The 25601-nt window shown below is 41.5% G+C and overlaps 1 protein-coding gene across 4 annotated transcripts in view; it reads left to right on the top strand.

The window, feature by feature from the left end:
- Positions 1–25601, top strand: part of CSNK1G1 (casein kinase 1 gamma 1) — a 71260-nt gene that overhangs the window by 21844 nt on the left and 23815 nt on the right. For all 4 annotated transcript variants that reach the window (XM_075273711.1, XM_075273710.1, XM_075273709.1 and 1 more), the window contains exons 2-6: positions 6206–6599; positions 12442–12482; positions 15791–15860; positions 17231–17382; positions 18149–18383. In XM_075273711.1, coding sequence (XP_075129812.1) covers positions 6419–6599; positions 12442–12482; positions 15791–15860; positions 17231–17382; positions 18149–18383 — 679 coding nt within the window. In that variant the 5' untranslated portion in view covers positions 6206–6418. The remainder of the gene's footprint in view (positions 1–6205; positions 6600–12441; positions 12483–15790; positions 15861–17230; positions 17383–18148; positions 18384–25601) is intronic.

Below are 25601 nucleotides of genomic sequence, written 5' to 3'. Positions count from 1 at the left end.
CGCTATGTGGTGCCCATACACATGAAAGATTTATCTGCCGATCATTGGCAGACTCAACCTATTTTAGTAGCTTCTGCTGTTAATCTTTTGTGTGTGACAATCACAAACTTCAGAGTCTCACCAAAGTTAGCTTGATGTACCAAAGGTGTGCAGAAAATATTTTGTATATGGTCAACTTTAGACTAGATTATCTGGGGACTCTAATGGCTCGTTCACATCTGCGCCCGGGAGTCCATTCTGCAGGTTTCCGTTTCCTTCACAAAACTGGGCAGGAGACGGAAACCTGCCGGCATCTTTTCAAACCCATTCATTTGAATGGGATTGAAAAGTGTCCGGCCGTAAGTGCCGGTGAGCGTTTTATGCTCTCTGCAGCTAAACTGTTTTTTTTTCTTTTTAAACTGGACATGCAGTACTCTGTGTCCGTACCAGCCTGGAAACCTGAAGTCTGAACATACAGGACTCCTTCTGGAAACTGGTAAGTTAGAAGGACTTTTCACCAGCGACTCCAGTTCTTTTGTTAATTGACTTCCATCAATTTTGTAATTTATTCTGTAGCCTTTACCATACCTGAGCGAGCGTGTTTTTTTTTTTTTTTTTTTTTTTTTTTTTTTTTTTAATGTAGGTTGTGAGCCCCACATAGAGCTCACAATGTACTTTTTTTTTTTTTTCCCTATCAGTATGGCCTTTTTTAGAATATGGGATGGAAATCCATGCATACACGGGGAGAACATACAAACTCCTTGCAGATGATTTTTTTGCCCTTGGCGGGATTTGAACACCAGGACTTCAGCGCTGCAAGGCTACAATGCTAACCACTGAGCCACCGTGTGGCCCCTCCTGAGCGAGCGTTTAGGTGCCTGCCACGTTGGTGAGGAGCAGTCAGAGGGCCGTGGTACTGAGCTCTCTGACACTGTCCAATCTGTGATGCTCGCTCCTGCCTTAGACCACCTAGTTATTTTGCTTCTGTTATGTGTTAGCTGGGAATTTGTATAGTATATATTCCATTTGCTTCCGACTGTATATACATATTGGGGTAGAGCTAGGAAAACTGTCTAAGGGTCCATTCACACGGAGTAACGTGCCAAGTGATGTGGCACGTAAATGGCTTGTGAGACTGTGTGCGCCGTAAAAGCTCCCATTGATTTCAGTGGGAGCCTGGATCGTATACGCCGCGTTATATTGTGGCCGTGATTTTTGTGGCCGCAAAATCACAGCCACAAAACAACGCGGCGTATACGATCCAGGCTCCCATTGAAATCAGTGGGAGCTTTTACGGCACGCACAGTCTCACACGCCTTATACGTGCCACATCACGTGGCACATTACTCCGTGTGAATGGACCCTATAAGAAAAACCGTTTTTGCCTTTAGCCATCAATCAAGATAAGAGATGAAAGCTGTACAGTTACTATTGGTCAACAACAGATATGTTTGTTCTTGCAGGGTCCCCCCCCCCCTTTTTGGACATTTTTTGTGACCTAACAATTAGGTATCGGACCGTTCAGGAGCTACTATAGTTAAATGTACAGCAAAATGTAAGGCATTGTATTGTTGCTAGTTTTCTGAGAAGAACTTTGGTGGAAATTTTGGATGACCAGAAAGCTATAGGAAAATCGAACCTATCAAATTCATGGTTTCTGTTGACCTGCACTGGTGACTACTTAAATGCTACGTATTATAATTGTTCCTAGACTGACTCCTGGAAGAACTAGTCTACTCTGTTTAGTATTGTGTGTTTGTATATATAAAATGATGTATTTCAGCTGTAGTTTTTCCTGCAGCTCTTTTTTGCTGCGGCCCGCTACAGTGTGCCTTAGGTTAAAGGGGCATTCCCAACTCACCTGTTCACCACCTTGCAGGCTGTATGCTCTGTTCACTTCCTGTTTTGTTTTTTTCGGTAAATTGGTGGGTGGGGGTTCACTTGCTATCTCACAGACAAAGCCAGCTTTGCTAGCTCTCTTCATAGCAGTACATGTTTGCAGTCAGTAATGAGGGATTGTTGTAAATAAATTAGCACAGTACAACTGGAAGATGCTCAATATGAAGCTGATGTAGCATTTGATAGGTGATGAGAATCCCAAATTTACATGCTTCAGGACCAAGAGTCAGCTTGTAATAAACTCAGTTTTAGGTCTTTGTTTACATACAGAGGTAACAGACTCCCTGTCTCAGCCCTTATCAGCAAAAATCAATTAGCCAATCTGATAACTGGAAGAGCCAGAGATAACCAGCTCAGAAATACAAGCTGCTTCGAGCACTCAGCTCCCCCTCCCTCCTGAGAGAAGGGAGCTACGTCACTTGTTCTGGGCGGAGAGATAGGATCATCCACAGGTCCGCGGTTATGGAAATGCAGTGTAAACAATGAGGTGAATATTTTCAGCAGCCAAACAAAGCAGTTTTGCTGAAGCAATGTGTTTAGGAAAAGTCTTAAATCCACATAAGCTAGCAGAATAGATAGGATCCTTGCGATGGGACAACCCTTTTAAGAGTGACTTTGTAAAGGATTGTTAAACAAAAACAAACTACCTTCATCTTTTATTGTCATCCCAGGTGTTAAAAATGTATAGGTGTGTACATATAATTTTAGTGAGGCTAGTGGTATTTCTTGTCAAAGAGGGAGCTCCATTTGAGTTGCTGCATTTCTACCAGTGACCGGGAGGTGTACTAGCTTTTAGAGATGAGCGAGTACTATTCGAAACTGCCGTTTCGAATAGCACGCTCCCATAGGAATGAATGGACGCAGCCTGTGCCGGCATCCGCTTAACCCCATGTGTCCATTCATTCCTATGGGAGCATGTTATTCGAAAGGGCTGTTTCTAATAGTACTTTCTCATCTCTCCTAGCGTTCATTTCTGACAATTGGGTGTAAATAGTCCTGTATAATAGGGCCTTAATCCCCTTTTCCTCAGTGTTTGGAGATTTTACCAGTACAGGTGTTTGTTCTCGACAGTCGGCTTAAGTGCTGACAATTACCCAATGAACAAGTGTTCATTCATTGATCAGCTGATTTCAGCAGGTTGGACAAAAAAATAAATAATTGTCCATTGGCAGCACATTGCCCTGTCTGATAAGCACTGCTAATGGACAATAGAAGTGCAAGAGTGAGGAACCATCGCCTTAGCGATCATTTCCTCTGCCTCAGCTAGTGTAATCAGCCTGTACAGAACAAGTACTAGTGGGCATGGGCCTCACGTACCGAGTCACAGCCAAAAAGTGCTGTGGGAAAAATGTATTATGGGTTTTTCCTGGAGCGCTTTTCACAGAAAGTGGCAAGTGCAGACTTTCTGCTTCCATTTTATAGAAAATGCCAGCATTTCCGTAGGTATAATTGACATGCCACAAATTACAAAGACTCAACCGTTTTTGAAATCGTAGCATGCCTGATGCTGATATTTCTCTTTTATATAATGTGTAGATGGGAGTAGCCAGAATCCCTTTCACTTTGCAGGTACTGTAAAATACTGCAGAAAAATCATGGCATTTCTGCTAAGTTGGACCTCGGCCTAACAGTGACTTGTGTGTTTAAATTCTGATTTTTACCTACCTGCCATCCTTTGGTTTTGTATTTTTCACTCCACCCTATCGGTCTTTTGTTGCTGGTGTAACTATGCAGTTCTACTGTTATGGCTGGTTATTACACAAAGTGTAACAGGATTTTCAAGAACTCCATGGTAGGCTGCATGTATGTTTTCAGAGTATATATTGTACATTTAGATTACCAAAATATGCTTTTCTACCGTGCAGCTGTCTTTATTTTATTTTTTTACTAGAATTTATTACCACCTTGAATTTTTATTTGTTGACAGTTTTCCGCGCCTACACTGTTGATGCTTATTCTAAGGATTGGTCAGTCAGTATTCGTTTGGTGAAAGGCCAGTGCTTGGCATACCCAACCACTACTTAATACTAGTGGTTCTGGATTTAAAAGTATGATTCTCTCCCCAGAGGGATCTTGTACTCTTTAAAATGCTGGACTGAGCAGTGTTTTTTGGTGCAGGACTTCACCAAGCCACAGACCTCATTAGCAGCTGTAAGAATGGTGGAGCTGGAAACGGAAGTCTTCCTGCTTCACCATTCTATTCACTCTGTCTCCAGATAGAGCGTACATCAATACTGTCTTTTGTCTTGAAGAGGCTAGTCGCACACTTGCACCGTTTGCAAATTTCCATGAGTAATTTGCAGATTACATTTATAATGTTTTCTATGAAGATTCTTGTGTAACACAAATGTATGAACATATACTTTGCCACGGTGCTAAGCTCAGAAGTGACATGTCAGACATCCCTATGGGTGGCCATACGTTTCACACGCTGGGTTTGTGATTTGGCTTTGTATTCCCTCTTTCTGCTCTCCTCGGTTTACTAGCTGTTTCGCTGCACTCTGCGTTCTGAGCTCGTGTCTAGAAGGAATCCTCCTTGTAGAACAGTTTTCATCTTGTACAGCTTTTTTGTGTTGTCAGCATTGAATGCTGGCGGTGGGTAGGTACAGGGTTGAGACATTCATCAAGGAAACAGATCTGGGAAACCACCACCCAGGTTAATAAGTGCTTTGATGTGTGGAGCTGGCCAGCAGCAGGCAGGGGTAAGATGCAGGAGTTATTTATAGCAGCACAAAGGGGTGGAATAATTTCTGTATAAAGGCTGTGTTGCGAAAGGCATTAATATATGAAAGCAAAACGATGGTGTGTATACCAGTCTCTTCTACCCTGCCCGCCAGGCCTGATCTCTTCTGTATTTAAAGATTATTTGGTTTTTTGTTTGGTCTAAAGAAGGTTAAAAGACAAACAGTGACACTGTTTTTGTAACTAATCAAGTTAAAATGTAGCATAAGAAATGAGTGCAGTGTATTGTGTAAAGGCTATTATTTGAATTGTTGTAACTTCCAACTTCTAGGTCTTCCCCTTACTATATTCTCCCTTCTCCATCCCTATCCCCCTGAACGCAGCAGCCACTGTAGAATACAAAGCCTTTCACAGTGCTGCACTGCCCTGTTCTTCTCCTTTACATCCATCTACCATGCCATGAGTACTGTACATGTTCTGGCAATGTTCTGAGACTGGGGTGCTCTTACGGGGGCTGATACTTTGCCTAGAATGATACTGACAATCTGAAGTCAGTCACCGCTCCTTTATTACTTTTATTTTCAACGTGCAATAATTCAGAGGGGGTGAATAAGTGAGTGATGAGAAACCATGGATGGCTAAGTATAAGTGAATTGGATAGGGGGAGTAGTAGTAACGATTCGTTTCTGGAAATGAGGAAATGGATCGTTACCGGATTATCAGAAAATGTCCCTGATATGGGTAAATATACTTGTTTGGTTTTTTTTTTTTTTTTTTTTTTTTTTTATTTATTAATAATGATATTTATAAAATAGGAGGGGAAGGGTGTTTAGATTAGTGTGGGGATTTCAGAATATCTCGGACAATCCCTTTAATGTCTGTTACTCTCATCCTATGATAGTTTAGCTCTAAGGGTAGGTTCACACTAAAGTGTTTATATGTTTATACTATAAAAATAAAGGTTATTTATTATGTATATGCACGGCTGTGATCTCCTCCTCCTTTAAAGGGAGTCTCATTGCTCTTCGCTACTTTAAACCACTCCCATAGTGCCGTAGATGCGGTTAACTTTATATAAAAAAAAAAAATCATACCTTTCTTCTTTTTCAGAGCTCCAGGGATGCGTAGCTCTTTTATTCTTTATTCAAATGAGGATCTTGGAGCACAGGGGGCTACCGTCAGTTGACTCCGTGTCAGTTGATGCTCACTGTCCAGGGGGAGGAGCGGGATGCAGGACGGGTATGTTTAGTGATGGTGCAGCAGTGCTTAGTAATAGAAGAAAACTCCCCCTGTACTCCAAGATCCTCATTTAAATAAAGAAAAAAAGTGCTTTTTCTTCAGACTCTGAGGCTTTGCAACTTAAGCTATGTTTTTTTTTTTTTTATTCTTCTAAAAGTGTCTACAGCACTACGGGAGTGGTTTAAAGTAGCAGGGGCAATGATAGACTCTCTTTTAAAAAAATTTCCAACTATATTTGTGACACTGTAACTGATTATTCCCACTGAGAATGGACTTTATTTATTTTTGTCATGCCATAAAAAACAGTTCATACCTGCAGTTACTCTATTGAAATAATTTGATGTTACAAAAAGTGCTCTGCTGTTTTACAAACGTAATTTTTTATTTTTTTTTTTATTTCCCTCAGGATATCCTTTATGGAAAACTTCCATCATGAAGTTGCTGTGTGGATGTGAGATGGTACCTTGGCAATTCTGTGCGGTGATGTGATCAGCTTCTTTGGCCCCTGAGGATACTCTGCTGGGTCATTTTTGGCCCCCATTGTTTTTCTGCCTCTGTGGTTTGGGAGTCTCCTAGCATCAGCTGGGATTTGGAGGAATAGCTCTTATGGTATATTAACATGGACCATAGCAACAGGGAGAAGGATGACCGACCACGAGCAACTAAAGCTTTGCCAGTTCGGACTGGTCATAGCTCCCGACCGTCCAGCTCGACCACCTCCTCAGGGGTTCTTATGGTGGGACCTAACTTTAGGGTGGGAAAGAAAATTGGCTGTGGAAACTTTGGGGAACTACGGTTAGGTAAGAGAATATCTATTTTTGCATGTGTCTCAGAATTTTTTTTGTCTTGAACAGGTTGTCCATGGACTATTTTATTTTCAAAGGGTATTCCCACGTTGCATACTCACCAGTCTTCGTTGCTGTAAATTCTTCTTTCTTCCGGCTTTGTAGCGTCATTGGTGGGCGGGGTTTACATATGCAAAGCCAGCGGCGAGATGCCGCTGGCCCTGCGTGCACGCTCATAGACCAGTCTAGCCTTCACAATGCGAATACAGACCCGGCATCTGCCTCTCTCTATTACAGCGGATGCCGGGTCTGTATTTGCATTGTGAAGGCTAGACTGGTCTATGAGCATGCATGCAGGGCCAGCAGCATCTCGCCGCTTGGCTTTACATATGTGAATACAGACCCGGCATCCGCTGTAATAGAGAGGCGGATGCCGAGGAGTGTAGACGCCCGCACAGATGCCTGCAACATAGCTATGCTCCTACCCTGCATGAAGCCAGCAGCCGCAGAAGCAATGCTGTTATTCCACTCCTCCGCCCCCCCGGAATAGCAGCATCGCCCCTGCCGCTGCTGGCTTCATGCAGGGAAGGAGTATAGCGATGTTGCAGGCATCTGTGCCGGCGTCTACACTCCTCGGCATCCGCCTCTCTATTACAGCGGATGCCGGGTCTGTATTGGAGGCCCCTTCCCCCCCAAAGGGTAAACTACCCCACCCCCCTCCAGGCTCGCTCCCATGCACTTAGCCCCTCCTCCCTCCCCCCTCAGAGCAGGCAGATACATCACTTGACTTATGACCAGATAAGTCAAGGGATGTGTCAAAAAAAAAATGTATAAAGTAAGATAGTGGACAAACAAAGGAGTTTTGCTGAAGCAGTGTATTTAGGAAAAGTCTTAGGGTGCATTCACACTGAGTAAACGCTAGCTTATTCTGAACGTAAAACACGTTCAGAATAAGCAGCGTCTAAAGCAGCTCCATTCATTTCTATGGGAGCCGGCATACGAGCGCTCCCCATAGAAATGAATGGGCTGCTTCTTTCAGTACGAGCAGTCCCATTGAAGTGAATGGGAAGTGCCGGCGTGTACGGCAAGCTCTACTCATGCCGAGCCGTATACGCCGGCACTTCCCATTCACTTCAATGGGACTGCTCGTACTGAAAGAAGCAGCCCATTCATTTCTATGGGGAGCGCTCGTATGCCTGCTCCCATAGAGATGAATGGAGTTGCTTTAGACGCCGCTTATTCTGAACGTGTTTTACGTTCAGAATAAGCTAGCGTTTACTCAGTGTGAATGCACCCTTACATTCACATTAACAAGCAGTATAGATAGGATCCTTGTGATGGGACAACCCCTTTAACTTACTACCTTAATTTATTCCTTCAAGCTGGATTTAGGGACTTTGCTAAATTCTGTTAACATCATTTGAAAACTGGAACTAATGTACAAAGGAATTAAATGCAAGTCCTTGGACAACCCCTTTAAAGTCAGCTTCTAAAGGTTTTTTTTTTTTGAGGGGGAGGTGGGGGTTTGTATGCAGTTTCTTAGAATATGTGGCAAAATAAGCATTGAGCGAATTATATTTTTATTACTCTTGCAGGCTTTCACTTGATTTCATATTTTCCAGTTCATATGGAGACAACTCAGCAATTGTGCTAGAAATTCTGCATCAAAAACTCACTATTTTGTGTGGATTTCGCTGTAGATATCTGATGCAAAAAATATACAGCGTATCAACCCCATTTAGTCTGTGCAAAGCACAATGCTGCATGCTATCCAAGTGTTTTTTTAAGACATACAGATGTAATAAGATAAATGTCCCTTTCTCAAAGTCAAAATTGAGGTTTAATGGCCCTAACTATTCCACATTCCAAATTATTCTGATTATGTTTGTCTGATTTTCTTAAATGGTCGATGCAAAAGACAGTCAGTATAATGTTTAAATCTCCAAGAGTATAAATCAAATTTTATTGGACAAACCTCCCAATCACAAATTTTAAAAAATCAAAATCATTATTGTGCAAAACAAAGTTTCTAAACATTTTATAGGTTGTAAAGAATTGAAAATTGTCGTTTGTTGAATTTGCAGCATTTACATTTACTGAAATCAAAAGAAATTTCAATCAACAACTTAACAAGCCAAGTTACATGTTAACTTATGATATCAATTTCACAATTCTTGCATCTACGAGATTGCAATGCATGAAGATTATTTTTTTTTATTTTTTGTAGATTGTGAGCCCCACATAGAGCTCACAATGTACATTTTTTTTTTTCCCTATCAGTATGTCTTTGGAATATGGGATGGAAATCCATGCAAACACGGGGAGAACATGCATGAAGATTATTTTGTGACAGAAGGCACGGTTCTTCTTATTATACCATGGAAGAAAGTTGTCAGTCAGAAACTCTATAAACTTTGCAGAGATAATTTTTGGTTAGGAATTTGGTGTGGAATTTCAGCGCTGAAAAAAAGCCTATTATTGATTTCAATGGGTTCCTTTTTCTGATAGCAGAATATGCTAGCAGTAAAAGGAATCCATTGAAGTCAGTGGGAGGCTTTTTTTTTTTCAGCGCTGAAATTCCACACCAAATTCCTAACCATTTTCCTCCGTGTGAATTGACCCTAAAGGGACCTACCAGCTCTTTCTCCAAATCAGTCGTCATGCATGCCTGGGCCCACTGCACCAGTTTGTGAGTGTGTGAGTACTGTTTAGGGGTGGCTGAATAGTAGCTTTATGCACAACTGCAAGCCTGTAGAGGCTCCTACACCTTGAGCAGCTTCAAATACCAGTTGGTTGCTTTGTTATGGTATTTTAGTATTTGCTCTTTTAATCTGATGAATTTGTCTGGCAGAAACCTTCCTCATTATGTCTTTATCTGCACAAACCTGTCTGTGCTCTGAATCAGCCACAAATCTTTTCACCATACAATGAATCATGTATAAATTTTTCGTGAAATAGCTAATGTTTTCATACCTTTTCTAAGGCATTGCTCTATTTGACACTTTTGAACAACAAAGAGATCCTCTTTCTGTCCCATATTTCTTGAAACCTGTGTCCTCCTTCTTAGGCTGAGCCCCAAGTGGCATAAACTCCACAGTTTGACGTCTACAGAAACTTAGGGCCTTAGGTGGAACGTCCCACAGCAATAAAGCACTGCAGGAAAAACAGCGGCAGCAACGCATCGCGTTGCTTTAAACTGAAAGTTTGCAGATTTTTCCTCTGCGGACTTTGTTACAATTATACCTATGGGGAAACCGCCCACGTTTCCGTAGGTATAACTGACATGCTGCGATTTCCAAAACCGCAACATGCCCATGGTTTTGACCGCAAAGTGGGCACAGGACTTGTTAGAATCCCATCCACTTTGCTCTGACTGTAAAATGCCACAATTTTTCCTGCGGCGTTTCCACTGTGGGCAAATTGTAGTGCTTATACCACATGGGGCCCGACCTTAAGCACAAAACAAACTGAATATATTGTATTTCAGGAACTTTCTATTGCTCAAAATATTTGAGAGGAAATTCTGTTTAGGATCAGATTCAAAGTCAGATAATTTATCCCAACCATGATTGATCCCTGTTCTATCTATTACTATTTATCAATGATATTAATTTGTGAGGCATCCTTATATTACCTTGGTTTTGCTGTTTTTGCATCCTTTACAGGCGTAATAAGTCTAATGACTTTCTTTTCCATGTTATGAAGTCGACTGCAGTCTATTGTTTCCTGTAAAACACTAGTCCAATGAATTTGTAACGTGGGTCTAGAAAAATGTCTGCCCCCTCACTTAGTATCTCATCTCATATAGCTCAAGGCTTGAGAACCGCCAGAGACCTTTATATACTTTAATGACTAGACTAGCAGTTCTGTTTCTGAGCTTCTGTTTTATACCTGTATTTAGTTCCTGTGTTCCTTCAGTGATATTTGTTGTATATTAAAGGGGTTGTCCAGGACTTCTTAAAATCTTGTCAGTTTACTCCTTTATGTTCTCAAGTTGTCAGTGTCTAACACAAGCCACTGGCTTTGGAATTGGTAGGGTAAACCACTGACTCCATATCCTTATCCACAGCCTAACTCTGGCTCTGAATCTTGTCTGATTCAGCATAAAAAACAGTCATTGAATTCCTATGAAAGCAAGTATGTCCAAAAACCTACTGATAGGGAATGTAGATTGTGAGCCCTATATGGGACAGTGACTGGCACGATCTATAAAGCGCTGTGGAATATGATGGTGCTATATAAGTAAGCAAAATGTGTTATAAGTTATCTATGCAATTATAGAATATAAATAATTGTATAATTTATTTTGAAGTGAGTGGTAACTAGTTTTCTGACTCCAGTCGACACTGGCTACAACTCAGACCCCAACTCCATAGCCTTGATGCTACTTGCATCACTGATGTAAGGTGGTAAATTGTCAGCCCAAACCCCCAGAATTTTCAGCTGCTTCCCCTGTTGGAGCATAATACGGGGATTAAATTACATACCTGTCTGTTACTTATAACACTTTTTTTTTTTTTTTTTTGCTTTGGAGAAAGTCAACTTTGAAGTCTTACATGCAGCCCTTATTGCATTGGAGGGGTCTGCCTTTAGCACTGGGAGCCCTGCTGTGGGAAGGTAAAATCTCCCTCCACGGGGTAGATGTCTGTGTGAAGAGTGCTCTCAGGACTGAAGGCTTGGCACCAGTGCACCAACTACCATTTGCATAAGACGTCAAATCATTTTCTCCAAATCTACAAAACTGATATAAATAACAAGGGTATGGTGTTTATCCCTGTAATGTGCTCTGTAACGTGATGGAGACAGGTGAATATGCTTGGCAGAGCTGGTAGACTTCCTTTAAAGAAGCACTTCAACAAATGTATGCTCTATCACCTTGTAAGATGATGGAGATTGTAGCGTAGGCAGTCTTCTTAATGGTGGCTGTCAGTTATCTGTTGACGTCTTGCTCCCAGCTGTGTCTTATGACCAGCAATAAGACTCTCTGATCCAGCATCTTGTGTATGGACAGGAAGTCTCATTGTTTATTCCTGCTATCCTAAAGTGAGCATGTATGGACCTTGTACAAGTTACTGCTGCAGATAACTGTCCTCAGCAGTACATTACAGGTAAGCACAGGTATATATTTTTGTGTGCATAGTAAGTCCTCCCAGCAGGACCATTCACAGGGGTTCTTAAGGGATACTGTACACTTACTCCCTCCAGGGTTTTTAGGGATTTAAGGCCAGCTCCAACCTCAGCTTCACTACAACCTGCCAGCCCCCATATCACAGGAGAAGAGGGAGGATGCTAGGCAATTTGGGACTGGGTGCTGGTTTCAGTCATGTGACTCTTGGTTAAAACCAGCCAGGAGCCCTAGGTAAGATGTGTAAAAATCCAGGAGGGCAAGTGATAGTCTCTATACTTGCGTACCTGGGTTCTATAGCAGAAGAACCACAGGTTTTCTGGCTTTCTGATCCTGAGTCATGTTACTGAAACCAGCACCTGGCTCCCGAATTGTTCTGAATCCTCTCTCCTCTTTTGTGTTCACAGATTTGGTTTGGAGCACATGACCTAGGGATAGTCTCGGCCTGGAAACCCATAGTTTGTTCTCCCTTGAGAACCTCTTTAACAAAATTTGGTAGAAACACTGAAGGCAGTAGAATTTTTTTTTCTATATCCTTTGTTTTTATTTGGTGTTTTGTTTTTTTTCTCTTTTTCATACTTTGATACTGAGGATTTATGGAATTGTCCTGATATTGTTAGTTTGGTCTGTAAGAATCAAAGGAATATGAGGAAGTAATGTTGACAGAGTGACTGTTAATGTATTGTGAGTTCTTACAGATTTGTAACTCTCTCTATTTTCTTCCTCCTTCAGGCAAGAATCTATACACCAATGAATATGTGGCAATTAAACTGGTAAGTGTACAGCAGTCATGTTTGTGCTCTTGTCAGGATGACGTTTGTCTCCAGCTTCCTGACCTGAACTCATGCTTCCTTCCTTTTCCTGCTGTTAAGCACATGTATAAACTATGGCTGGCTTCCTGGTTCAGCATGTTAGAGTTCACAGGTCACTTGGATGTTGTGAGTCAAGCAGCACCTTTATTGTGTCTGCCTGTTTATTTCAGGAGCTTACTGAACATTGTAGGCTTCTGTCTTACAGCTTTTGACATTTGAAAATATGAGATTCATATTTTGCCATGTGTTTTTGGTTTTTTTCAAAACCTTATGTGATCATATATTAATGTTTCTCAATTACCAAAAAAGCATCTCTCTGCTTGGAGCCTGTGTTAAGCTTTATCTGTTAATATATCACAAATCTTAGAGACAATATTTAACTCTAAAACACTAGCCTGTTAAAAACGTTTTCAACAATAATTATCGGTTTTTCCAGCTTAAATGTACTGTTTAGGGCAGATGTGGTTATCAGGGCCGTTTTAACACATTGCTGGGACCTGTGCAAAAGTTTTGTAAGGTCTTATGAGTAACGCTAGGTTCACACTAGCGTTCGGGTCTCCGTGCTGTGGTTTCCATCTTCTGCATGCAGAAGACGGAAACATGTCAGACCGGGTCCGGTCGTGAGTGGCGGTGAGCGTTTTATGCTTTCCGCCGTGAAACCGTTTTTTTTTTTAAACCGGACACTGAGTACTGCAAGTCTGACTCTGTGTCCGATTTAAAAAAAAAAAAAAAAACGGTTTCGCGGCGGCCAACATAAAACGATCACCGCTGCTCACGGCCGGACATCTTTCATACCCATTCAAATGAATGGGTATGTAAGAGTCCTGCAGGTTTAAGTCTCCTGCCTCTGTTTTGTGCAGGAAACGGAAACCTGCAGAACGGAGACCGGGCACAGATAAACTATACCCTGAGATTAATATTTGGTGTAGATAGCTTAACAAACTTGATCACTTTAAAGAGGTTTTTGAGGAAAGAGGTCACACACAGTGAGTAAATGGGTAGAGAAAATCTTTAAGCTCTGCAAAATTAACTACTTATATTTGTTTCTCTTTTAATTAACTATAAATGTGGGTATGTTAATGGAAATACCCTTTAAGGCCCAGTTCACTTCTGCATTTGTCCAGTGGACTCCCTGAACGGAAAGCTTATATGCATTGAAAAGTGGTTACCTTGGAAAATACATGGACACCATAGACTATAATGGGGTTCATGTGGTATCCGCTCATTTTCCACACAAAGCATGTCGGAGAGAAAAGAACTGCAAGCAATGGATAAGTATTCTAAAATACCAGCTTTGCAAATCCCCCGATAAATATCCATAATATGGTAGGAATAGGAAAGAGGATTTAATTCTGAAATACTGCGAGTCAGTGAGGTTCAGCCAGCTGGTGTCTGACTCTGCCTTTCCTATAGGAGGTTTGGCTGTAGTAATAGTTGGCCCCCACTTCTGCAGCTGCTTAACACTGTAAGGATGTACTGTGTTATATACACCCTTGGCAGTGTTAAGAGTGGACAACCTGGACAAATGAGCAGTTAAAACCAAACCTTGCATGTAATGCCTGATTATGGATGGGGGTGTTTTTTTTTTTTTTTATAAATAATTGGGGTGCATGTCGAGCTGGGACCTAACTGGATATACTCGTAGTGGGTTATCTGATGTGTTCTTGATGACTCACCCACTACAATGTACTGTACTCTATACTCAGTCTCCTCCACTTGCTGTGACTTAATCTGAAAGAGCCAAGTGAGCTCTACTGCAGGTTTAAACCCTCAGCATGTCAGATATTACAGCCATTTGACCCATAATTTTTTACCCATTGAAATGCCAATTTTGAAAGCTTCAGGAGATCTGCAGGGGTTTTTGTTTCACATGATTTTTGCTGTGTTAGCTGTTAGGAACAAAAGTTGCTGAGTTGTTTGATGGAAATTCAGCAGTATTGTCCACACCACGTGTTCTAAGCTTAAATCGGATCTGTCGTCTGACTTGTCTGTTTTAATAAATACGGGTATATCCCATTGTGATGTGTGGAGGATCTTTTCTTCAGCTTTTCATTGTGCAGTTTCTTTGATCATCCACACTCTTATTGGAAACTATAAGAGTTTGTATGGATGTGCCCCCCAACTGGTAATTCCTACCGTAGGTGTGAATTTTCTTAAGTTTCTTATAGGAGTAGCACAAGCACTACACACCATATATAAATGATGATGGTGATGATGATGATGATAAAGATTCCAGGATCACTTACAAAAACAAGACCTGTCTGCAATGCCAACTTGTTCACTTTAGGGGCTAAAACTTATCACTAGTTACATTTAGCTTTTCTTTCAAGAGCATATACCCATGTTGCAAGGATTTTCTGCTTTTTTTGGATTATTTATTATGATTATTGGTGTAAAACAATTACTCAAACTGAACAATAGTAATGTAACAAGCTTGGAAGAACTGTAGGGATAGAGGAAACTCCACCCATGTCTATAATGCCAACCAGCAAACTTGCTACCAAGAAGCTGAAAGGAAGTCATTAACGTTGTGCTTTGTTTACCTGACCTTGGTTCCTAGTTCCCTTTACTAGTTACTGTTCATGTGTTGCACCGTAGTAGGGGTTCTGCTTCTGTACAATTGTTCTCTACATGCCCTATAGTACTATAGACAAATCTAAATTTGGATCATTTATGAAAATGAATTGCATAATTCCATTTTCTACCTTTTGGCTTTTCTAAGTTTAGCTTTGTATTGTTTGTGATTGCTATGGGTAACACTGTTAAAAATGTAACTTTATATTAGTTTAAAAAACTGTTCACCTGTGCATTTGCTGCCCTGAATAAGCTTTACTAATATGTATGCAGATCCATCAGAACACTAATAAATAGATACGCAGAACACATTAGGGGAGTCTTGGTCCTCTTCCTCCCCTGCTGACTCTTGGTCAGATGTGACCAACTCAATTCTTCCTGCATGTATGTATAGTAGAGCAGAGTTATTGATGTCCCAGAGCTGCAGCAAGAGAGACTGAACACAGGCCATAGGCCCAATGTTGGAGAAACCAAGAATGGCTACAAGAGGAATGGGAAATATATAGGAAGCTCTTATACTTCTACCTTCTGCTCAATCTACTCCTCGATTTGGCTCTAAAAACCACAATGAAAAAGCTGCATATCCGCAATCTCTTAGCCTAAAGGAGCAGTGTTCATTTATGGTGAGAGTGTATATGTATAAATAAATAATGTATAAATAAGTATACAATGTTTTTGTTTTGTTTTTTTAATAGGAACCAATTAAATCTCGGGCTCCTCAGCTTCATCTGGAATATCGGTTTTATAAGCAACTAGGGAGTACAGGTAAAAAAAAATTAAACCTTTTTATGTCTGAAAATTCAGGGGTGAGTTATAAGTCTGGTTTGGAAACCCCTTTCAGGCTAAGGCTGCACGTAGTCTGCTCCAGCCAAAAAGCACTGCTGTAAATACCATGGTGGTAACACATTGTGGTTTTTCCTGCAGCATTTTTCACAGAAAGTCCTTAGAGGTTTCCTTTGCCGACGTTCTGCTTCCATTATACCTATGGGGAAACCACTAGTGTTTCCATAGGTATAATTGACATGCTGTACATATTTTTCTACAAGGTGTGTATGGGAATCGCTAGAATCCCATCCACCTTGCAGTGACCGTAAAACACGTAGGGGCCTAGCCTAAACTGCTTTTCCCTCTTAGACCTTTTTTTTTGTCTGGTTTTTATCACAAATGTATGTGTGTGTAATACAGCATTGCCCCAATGTAAAAAAATAAAATAAAAAAGTCATTAAATCTTATTATAAAAAATGTAATGTTTTCAATAAAACATTTTTTTTTTTTAAACTGTTCTATTAAGTTGACCTAATTTCCTTCTTATATTGTCAGTTTAGTTGGGTATACAAGCATTTGTTGAAATGTTCATTGTTGACTGTATTTTTCCAGATGGTCGAACATTTCTTTTCTAGAAGAACTATATCTGCATAATTTGTATGGCCAGCTTAACACCTTAGATCTAAAACTTTCGGAAAAATGTTCGGGCATTTTCTGTAAATGAAAATGTAGTCATCTGGGTGGATTTCCTGTTCATCTAATTCATTGTGATGTTTTTCCTTGCAAGGAAAAGTCTCTAAATCAAGAAGCCTGAACACTTTATCTCCATATTTTAAAGTTAAAGATTCTGAACAGACAGTTCTTTGGGTCATAAACTGGGGGAAAGTTCTGGCTGTATCAACTAAGACGTTTTATGGCACATGTACAGGATTCTCATCTGTATCCCAAGAACATGGGTTGGGATCCACATCTCGTGGCCTCTGTAAATGTACAGATGGTATGGCACAATAGACAATGGAGCTTGATTCCTCAGCCTGATTCCCACATCAAAATAAAAGCAGAGAACCTGGCTTGTGCAGACACTTCACCATGCACAGTAGCCATGGCAAGGGGATCCTCCACTATGACTATCAGGTCCTGAAAGTTGGGCCTGCATCTATAAGATATTTTATAACCCTTCCTATGATGTGCCATAAATATTGGAGATGGGGAAAACCCTTTTAATGATTGTTGGTTACGTAAAGTATTGACACACTTTGTTCATTTGTATGAATATAGAAAATTTATATATTTCAGTTTTTTTGTTTTTTTTTTCCCCCTTTTTGCCATGACTTAAACATACTTTTTTTTTTTTTTTTTTTTTTTCCCAGCTGATGGACTTCCCCAGGTTTTCTACTTTGGCCCATGTGGAAAGTACAATGCCATGGTACTGGAGCTTCTAGGTCCAAGCTTAGAAGACTTGTTTGACCTGTGTGACAGGACTTTTACCTTGAAGACTGTGCTTATGATAGCAATTCAGCTGGTGAGTAGGACTCTTTTATTATCTCTGCCTAACGCAGCCTGGCATAGAAATCATCTGTTCTTTAGGACTACAGGAAATGTTTATCTGTATGGTTTGCTAAAAATTATTTCCATTAAAGCGATATTCACTAAAAGACATGCAGCGGTATATTACTGATAACCTGTAGGATAGGTAAATCCAATAGCAGGTCGGTCTAACTCCCAGCACCTCCACCAATCAGTAGTTTTTATCATTTGCAATGTACTGAAGCTAGCACATCCCCTTATACTTGTGTAGTAGCTGGAACTGATATAGTTTTATTATGTACATTAGTTTGTGGTAAATTTTCTGTCACAGGAAGACAATCCCTGGCATTTTAAAGAATTAGAGTATTTTTGCTGCTTCTGACTTACCATAGCTGTTCAACCCCCCTCCCCCCCCAAAAAAAACCACAAAAAACCCCACTGCAATATGTAAAATTAATTAAGTTAATTGAAGAATTTGCTCACGAACCAAGCTATATGACATGTCGCCTTGTTTGCCAACTTTTTTGTAAAACTTGCAGAAGTGGGGGCCACACGGTTTGCATGGAATTTCCATCCCATATTTCAAAGACATACTTATAGGGAAAAATGTACGCTGTGAGCTCTATGTGGGGCTCACAATCTACATTTTAAAAAAAAAACCTTGTAGAAGTGACAGATTTTTTTTTTTTTAGGACAAGGTTTTAGTTTTCAGCCCAGATACAATATTTTCTAATTTCTTCATCTCCTTTTGTATTTTTCAGATATCAAGGATGGAATATGTTCATTCTAAGAACCTCATTTACAGAGATGTTAAGCCAGAGAATTTCTTAATAGGCCGCCAAGGGAATAAGAAAGAACATGTCATCCACATCATTGACTTTGGACTGGCCAAGGAATATATAGACCCGGAAACCAAAAAGCACATACCTTACCGGGAACACAAGAGTTTAACTGGAACAGCCAGATACATGTCCATAAATACTCACTTAGGAAAAGGTGTGCATTGCTGTTTTTGGCATTTATTTTTAATGATTTTTAGGTTATGTTAAAATGCTGCAGATTTGTTGCAGGAATTTCTGTAACAAACAGTCTCATCTGAAGAAATGGCACTTATGAATACACACTATTCTGTCTGATTCAAATATTAACCAGAAAAAAATTCTCCTCAAATCAATACAAGAATTGGAGTCCCATAAGCTAAGAAAACAGCTACATGAAGAAAAATGTATGCAGATCTCCCATATAGTAAAAGTATTATCACACATTCATGTAAAATACCTATGTAGAAGATAAATATTACATGTCATTATAGTTATAAGAAGAGGTTACAAACAAGTAAGATGAAACACACAGCGTCTAAGAGACCAGACCCTCACCCCATGAGCCTATGTGAAGTAGACATAAAATCCTCTAACCACTCTATTAATATAATATATATATATATATATATATATATATATATATATATATATATTATGTTCCCCCAGTTGAATCTTTAAATTTCGCTGGTAATTTTGTATTTTTGGCTAAATTAATGTGGTTTTTAATTCAGTTTTTAAATTAGACTTGTCATTGCTTAGGATATGAGCAGAGGTGTAACATGAAGCTTCTGGGCTCCAGTTTAAAATCTGTTATATGGCCACTGTCTACCTGTGCTGTTTAGAGTAGTGGTATATTTTATGTGACACAGGAACCTTTGGGGTCCCCTTATGGTCAAGGGATTGATAGCAAACAGTACCTTTGCATCCCCCCCGTAGCTACGCCCATGGGTATGAGCCTTTCAAACGGCCACCTTGCTTCAAAGACATTGTGTAACACACATACAGTACATCATTTTACATAAACATATGCCTGAATAGTCTTTAAAAAGGCTATTCAAGTCCTGCGATTCGTTTAAGACCGCCCCCCCATATTTTAATGAATTACCTTTTAAACTTATATGTAAATGAGCCCTTCCATGCACTGTGGGCATTCCCGTGCACCCCTCACGTCATACTCTGTTCACACCCTCCTCTGTGGTTCTTCTATGTAAGTCCATCCTCCTGCTTTCGATTCATAGCCTCTAACTGTCTCTTCCCTGCTTCTGGAAAAGGACCTGTGATGACGTCACTACTGGTCTGTGATTGGCTTGTCCCTGTGATGTCACTACAAGGTTCATCGTCATCTTCTAAGTACTGATCTATGCAGAGCAGGGGCTGCAGCTCCTTGTGTCTATCATAGATCTCCATATGTACAGTAGATCTATGCTATGATAGAAAAAGGGAGCTGCCGCCCCTGCTCTGCATAGATCACTACTTAGAAGACTACCAAGGACCTTGTAGTGACATAAGCACAGGGACAAGCCAATCACGGAGCGGTAGTGACATCATCACAGGTCCTGTGCCACTAGCAGGGACGAGACAGAGGCTGTGAATCGAAAGCAGGAGGAGGGACTTGCATACAAGAACCAAGAGAGGAGGGTGTGAACAGAATATGACGTGAGGGGTGCATGGGAACGGAACACCCATGGTGCACGGAGGGCTCATTTACATATACGTTTAAAAGGTAATTCATTAAAACGGGGGTGTCTTTTAACAAACGATTAGCAAGACTTGAATAGCCTTTTTAAAGACTACTGAGACGTATGTATGTAGTGAAAATCAAGTGATAGAGCCCCTTTCAAGGGACTGTCCGGTTTCTTACAGTAGTCAGTACTATTGATATACTAAAACAAAAATAAAGCACATTCTCACATGCTTCCCTTGTAAACGCTACTCTATTCCCATATTTCCACTGTTCAATCCTCTTGGTTTACTAGGTGTCAGGATAGCATATATCTGTATGGCATTCATATGATGACATATGGAAATCATGCCAGTTTGCTGACACTAGGTTCACACTAGCGTTCGGGTCTCCGTTCTCAGCTTTCCGTCTTCTGCATGCAGAAGACGGAAAGCTGTCAGAGCGGGTCCCGCCGTGAGCGTTTTATGCTCTCCACCACGAAACCGTTTTTTTTAAATCGGACAGAGAGTATACTGCATGTCCGACTCTGTGTCCGATTTTAAAAAAAACGGTTTTGCGGCGGAGAGCATAAAACGCTCACCGCCGCTCACGGTCGGACATCTTTCAAACCCATTCAAATGAATGGGTATGAAAGAGTCCTGCAGGTTTCTGTCTCCTGCCTCTGTTTTGTGCAGGAAACGGAAATCTGCAGAATGGAGACCGGGCGCAGATGTGAACGAGTTAGGACTGAGGATCAGTAATGGAAATGCTGAGCAAAAATATTGATGTGATTCTCCAGGGTATCTGTGAAAACATACCACCTCCAGGGTTTTGTGAGTAACAAACCAACCGGTTCCTGGCTTGTTCTTACCCCTGGTTTCGAAATCTAAATCATTACCAAGCCCTTGAACCTCTCTGCTTTCTTCTTCATCTCCAGTGTTCATGGGTTTTCTTGTAAAGTGCAGGCTGCATTAAGTTCCCAAGATTTCAGGTCTAAAATCCAGAAACTTAGATGTTCAAGTGCTGAGATTTAATTTACAGTACAGTGCTAGCAAATTGAATTTTTTTTCCGTGTTTTCCACAGCCCTATGCACACACCTGTTTATAAACGGGTCTGGGGAGAAGGGGGGGGGGATTGTGAAACCCATCTTCCCCAAAACTCAGTAAGGGAGCGTTCACACTACCGTCGGTGTCCGACATGTAGTGTCCGCTCCTAGTGTCCGCTCAAAATCTGTCACGGACACTAGGAGCGGACACTAGATGTGTCCGTGACACCTGTCATTCACTTGAATGGGCATCGGGTGCGTTCTTTTGCACTCCGTGCCCGTCCTTCCCTGTCCGCAAGAGAAGATGTCCGACTTCTCAAGTGGACAGAGGAACCCTGCATGCAAGACCCTGCCTGCCAAGCCTACCTCTACCCGGTGACCATTCTCTAAAATTAATAAGTGAAATGACTGTATTTATCTCTCCTGAGTATCACTAGTGAAAACAAGACTGGAACTAAAGCAGCTATATGTTCTGTGTGATGTAGCAGGATAGTTCTAGAGCAGTGGTTCTCAACCTTTCTAATGCCGTGACCCCGCAATACAGTTCCTCATGTTGCCGTGACCCCAAACCAAAAAATTATTTTGTTGGCTACTTCATAACTGTACGGGCTAGTTCACACAGGGGGCTTTATAGCGGATTTAGGCACCGAGAGTGACGCAGAGAGCTGCGTCACTCTCGGGTCAAAACACGCTTGCCACGACTGTCGCGGCTTCCCCCCTGTAGGAGGTTGCTGCCGCCAGGCGGACGCCGTGGCTCACCGAGCCGCGGAATCCGCCTGAAGAAAGGGCAGCCCGCTTTCTTTTTCCGTGAGCGGCATAATCTGCCCCCCTGTGTAAACGGGCCTTAATTTTGCTACAGTTATGATTCGGAATGTAAATACCTGATATGCATTATGTATTCTCATTGCTACAAATCAAACATCATTTAAACATAGTGATTAATCACAAAAGCTCTCTTCCACTAAATCTGCTGAACCCCTCTATCATACTTACACACAGCCTGAACCCCCCTATCATGCTTACACACAGCCTGAACCCCCCTATCATGCTCACACACAGTCTGAACCCCTCTATCATACTCACACACAGCCTGTACCCCACTATCATACTCACACACAGCCTGTACCCCTAATCATACTCGCACACAGCCTGAACCCCCCTATCATGCTCACACACAGCCTGAACCCCTCTATCATACTCACACACAGCCTGAACCCCCCTATCATGCTCACACACAGCCTGAACCCTGCTATCATGCTCACACACAGCCTGAACCCCTCTATCATGCTCACACACGGCCTGAACCCCTCTATCATGCTCACACACGGCCTGAACCCCACTATCATACTCACACACAGCCTGAACCCCTCTATCATGCTCACACACAGCCTGAACCCCTCTATCATGCTCACACACAGCCTGAACCCCCCTATCATGCTCACACAGCCTGAACCCCTCTATCATACTCACAGCCTGTACCCCACTATCATACTCACACACAGCCTGTACCCCCCAATCATACTCACACACAGCCTGAACCCCCCTATCATGCTCACACACAGCCTGAACCCCCCTATCATACTCACACACAGCCTGAACCCCCCTATCATACTCACACACAGCCTGAACCCCTCTATCATACACACAGCCTGAACCCTGCTATCATACACACAGCCTGAACCCTGCTATCATGCTCACACACAGCCTGAACCCCTCTATCATACACACAGCCTGAACCCCTCTATCATACACACAGCCTGAACCCCTCTATCATACACACAGCCTGAACCCCTCTATCATACACACAGCCTGAACCCCTCTATCATACTCACACACAGCCTGAACCCCACTATCATACTCACACACAGCCTGAACCCCACTATCTTGCTCACACACAGCCTGAACCCCACTATCTTGCTCACACACAGCCTGAACCCCTCTATCATACACACAGCCTGAACCCCTCTATCATACACACAGCCTGAACCCCTCTATCATGCTCACACACAGCCTGAACCCCTCTATCATGCTCACACACAGCCTGAACCCCACTATCATACTCACACACAGCCTGAACCCCACTATCTTGCTCACACACAGCCTGAACCCCTCTATCATACACACAGCCTGAACCCCTCTATCATGCTCACATACAGCCTGAACCCCTCTATCATGCTCACACACAGCCTGCACACCCTTTCCCCCCCTCTTGCTTACACATGCTGTCTCCTCCCTCCATCTTACCTTCCAGTCTCCATTCACTGCAACTTGCTCTTCATGTGTAACTCGGCACTGTCCTGAATAGCTCTGCCCACACCAGAGTCCGATCACATGGTCATGACATCATCACAGGTCCTTCAGTACACTAGGACCTACCCTGCTGCGGACAGTAGCGCGGCTTCTCAGCTGCTAAAGCCATCGGAAATATGTATTTTCCAATGGCTTTAGGCGACCCCTGTGTTTTGGTCGTTCGACCCCCGCCGGGGTCGCGACCCACAGGTTGAGAACCGCTGTTCTAGAGAATGATACAGTGCCTCAAACCCTGACACCCCCCCCCCCCCCCCCCCAACAATAGCTCTGTAACATATTGGATGTTTTATGTAGCTAGACTTTTATTTAATGGATAATTGTATATGTCTGTTTATGGTACTGATCTTACACTGTGTTTCAGAAGGCAAGTGATATGTATTGTGGATTCCATTTACATGTCCTATTGGTCATCCTATAACTTGTGGTTTTGTAACTTTCACAGAAACTATGCTTAATAAAGGATTTTTATTTTTTTTTACTCCCCCACCGCCTTTTGAAGGTGTTTTATGGGGCACACATTGATGGCTTCTCCTTTAGGAGAAGCTGTCATAGTTTATTCATTTATACCTCCCACCAAACAATCTAGTGCAAACACCAACACCAAGATCACAAGCACCTAGTACTGCACCTCAGTCCACTACTTTTAAGGCTCCTTTTGAGCAGTTGGTGTTCTCAGGGTTGGATCCTTCTGATGTTGATGGCATATCCTAAGGACAATCCATCAATATTAAAGTCCTGGAAAAGTCTCTAGTTCTGTAACGTTTTCATGCCTTTAAAAAGGAACTTGCCATATTGTCTAACCCTCCAGTAGGATGTGGAGTTGGGTAGACCAATGTATATCTTTATGCGAAAAGAAGTTTGGGAGGTTGCCTGTCATAGAGAAAACCTGCCCACTTGACTCATAAACAGAAATATATGTGGGTTCAGAATCCCCCCCAAAAAAAATAAATTGTGGCATAGATTCTTAGGTAATCTGTCCTTGTACATATATTTGCTGAACTTGTCTAGTTCTAGAACTTGCTGCCCTTAGATTGTATAGTATCTACAGTAAGAAACTGATGAAGGGCTCAGTCTGTGCCTGAAACGTGGATTTATATTTCACAAATAAAGGACTCTTGGTTTTAATTATTGTGGATATTCATCAGTCTGATGGTCCGTGTCCCCAGAAGAGGTGCTCTTTATGTACAGTGAATCCGCATCTACAATTGATGGCTTCACTAAGTTTTTATGGTAGTGTGTTTTTCTATTTTTTTTTTTCTTTCCCCTCTTTAATTGGTATAAGGCAGTAAAGCACAAGCTGTGTATCGTACTGCCGGAGTAGAAAGCTTGAAAGATCAATAGCCGGGTTTTGATAATGGTCCCTACACACAGGGAAGGGACATCCAATACACTCATACATTATTTGTTACTGGACATTAGTTCAAAAAGTACTGTTATCGGTATTTTAATGGGGAATGTTTTACTTGATGCATAAGCTTTATTTGCTGAGAGCATTATATCATTTTGTCTTAAGTTATAAGAACTATATTCAATTACCGTACATAACTATTTGTTTTTAAGAACTTTGCTTACAGTCATTCAGTGGGATCCTTCATTGTTTGGTGAAGTTGGAGCAGGACAGAACAGTATCAAGCACCCATCCATCACATGATCAGAATAGGAACCATAATATCCTTATTTGAAAGTCCTATAAAACAGGACTTGTTTGAAGGATTGTTCTACTGTTTCTACAAGAGAAATTGAGGGAATTGTGGTCACTAGTTTGTTTTATTCATGATACACAGTCGCCAGAAAATGGCTTGGGAAACTTATTTGACATGGAATGAAAATAAATTACTGTCTGTTTCTCCTATGTAACAGAAAAAGCTGTTGTCTACCCTAAGAACTTTGCCAGTCGGCATCCTGTATTTCGGTTTTTTGCTCCCTTCTGAGTGTACCATTTTAGGGAAAAGGATTCTTGTTCCCTGCAGTGTAATGTGCTTTCAAGAACTGTTTGGAGTTGGTTGTTTTATGATGGCTTCACATTAAATGTAGGTTGTACAATTCTTCTATGCTGGAGTTTAGTGGATTGATCTATTGACGGTTCAGTATAAAAGGTCACTTATTTATGTATTTATCTGCTTGTTTTGGGCTTAGGGGTCCAGTGGGCACTTCTACTTTTTGATTGGCTGTCAGTCACTAAGTAGGACCGCCTACTGGACTCCTAAGTTCAGACCTGGCATAGATCTAGATAAATGACAGGTTACGCGATCTATCGCTCTGTTTTGTACCACGATGACGCTAGGCTGCATGGTGTTTTTCATGTGACAAGTCTGACAGCTGTTTAATATGTCTTTGCCATTGATTATAGTATGAGGTTGTGATTGGCTGTTCGCTA

The sequence above is a fragment of the Leptodactylus fuscus genome, chromosome 5 (genome assembly GCF_031893055.1).
Source record: "Leptodactylus fuscus isolate aLepFus1 chromosome 5, aLepFus1.hap2, whole genome shotgun sequence".
Classification (NCBI taxonomy): Eukaryota; Metazoa; Chordata; class Amphibia; order Anura; family Leptodactylidae; genus Leptodactylus; species Leptodactylus fuscus.
The sequence above is the reverse complement of the archived record's forward strand: the minus strand, read 5'-3'. Positions and strand labels throughout refer to the sequence as shown.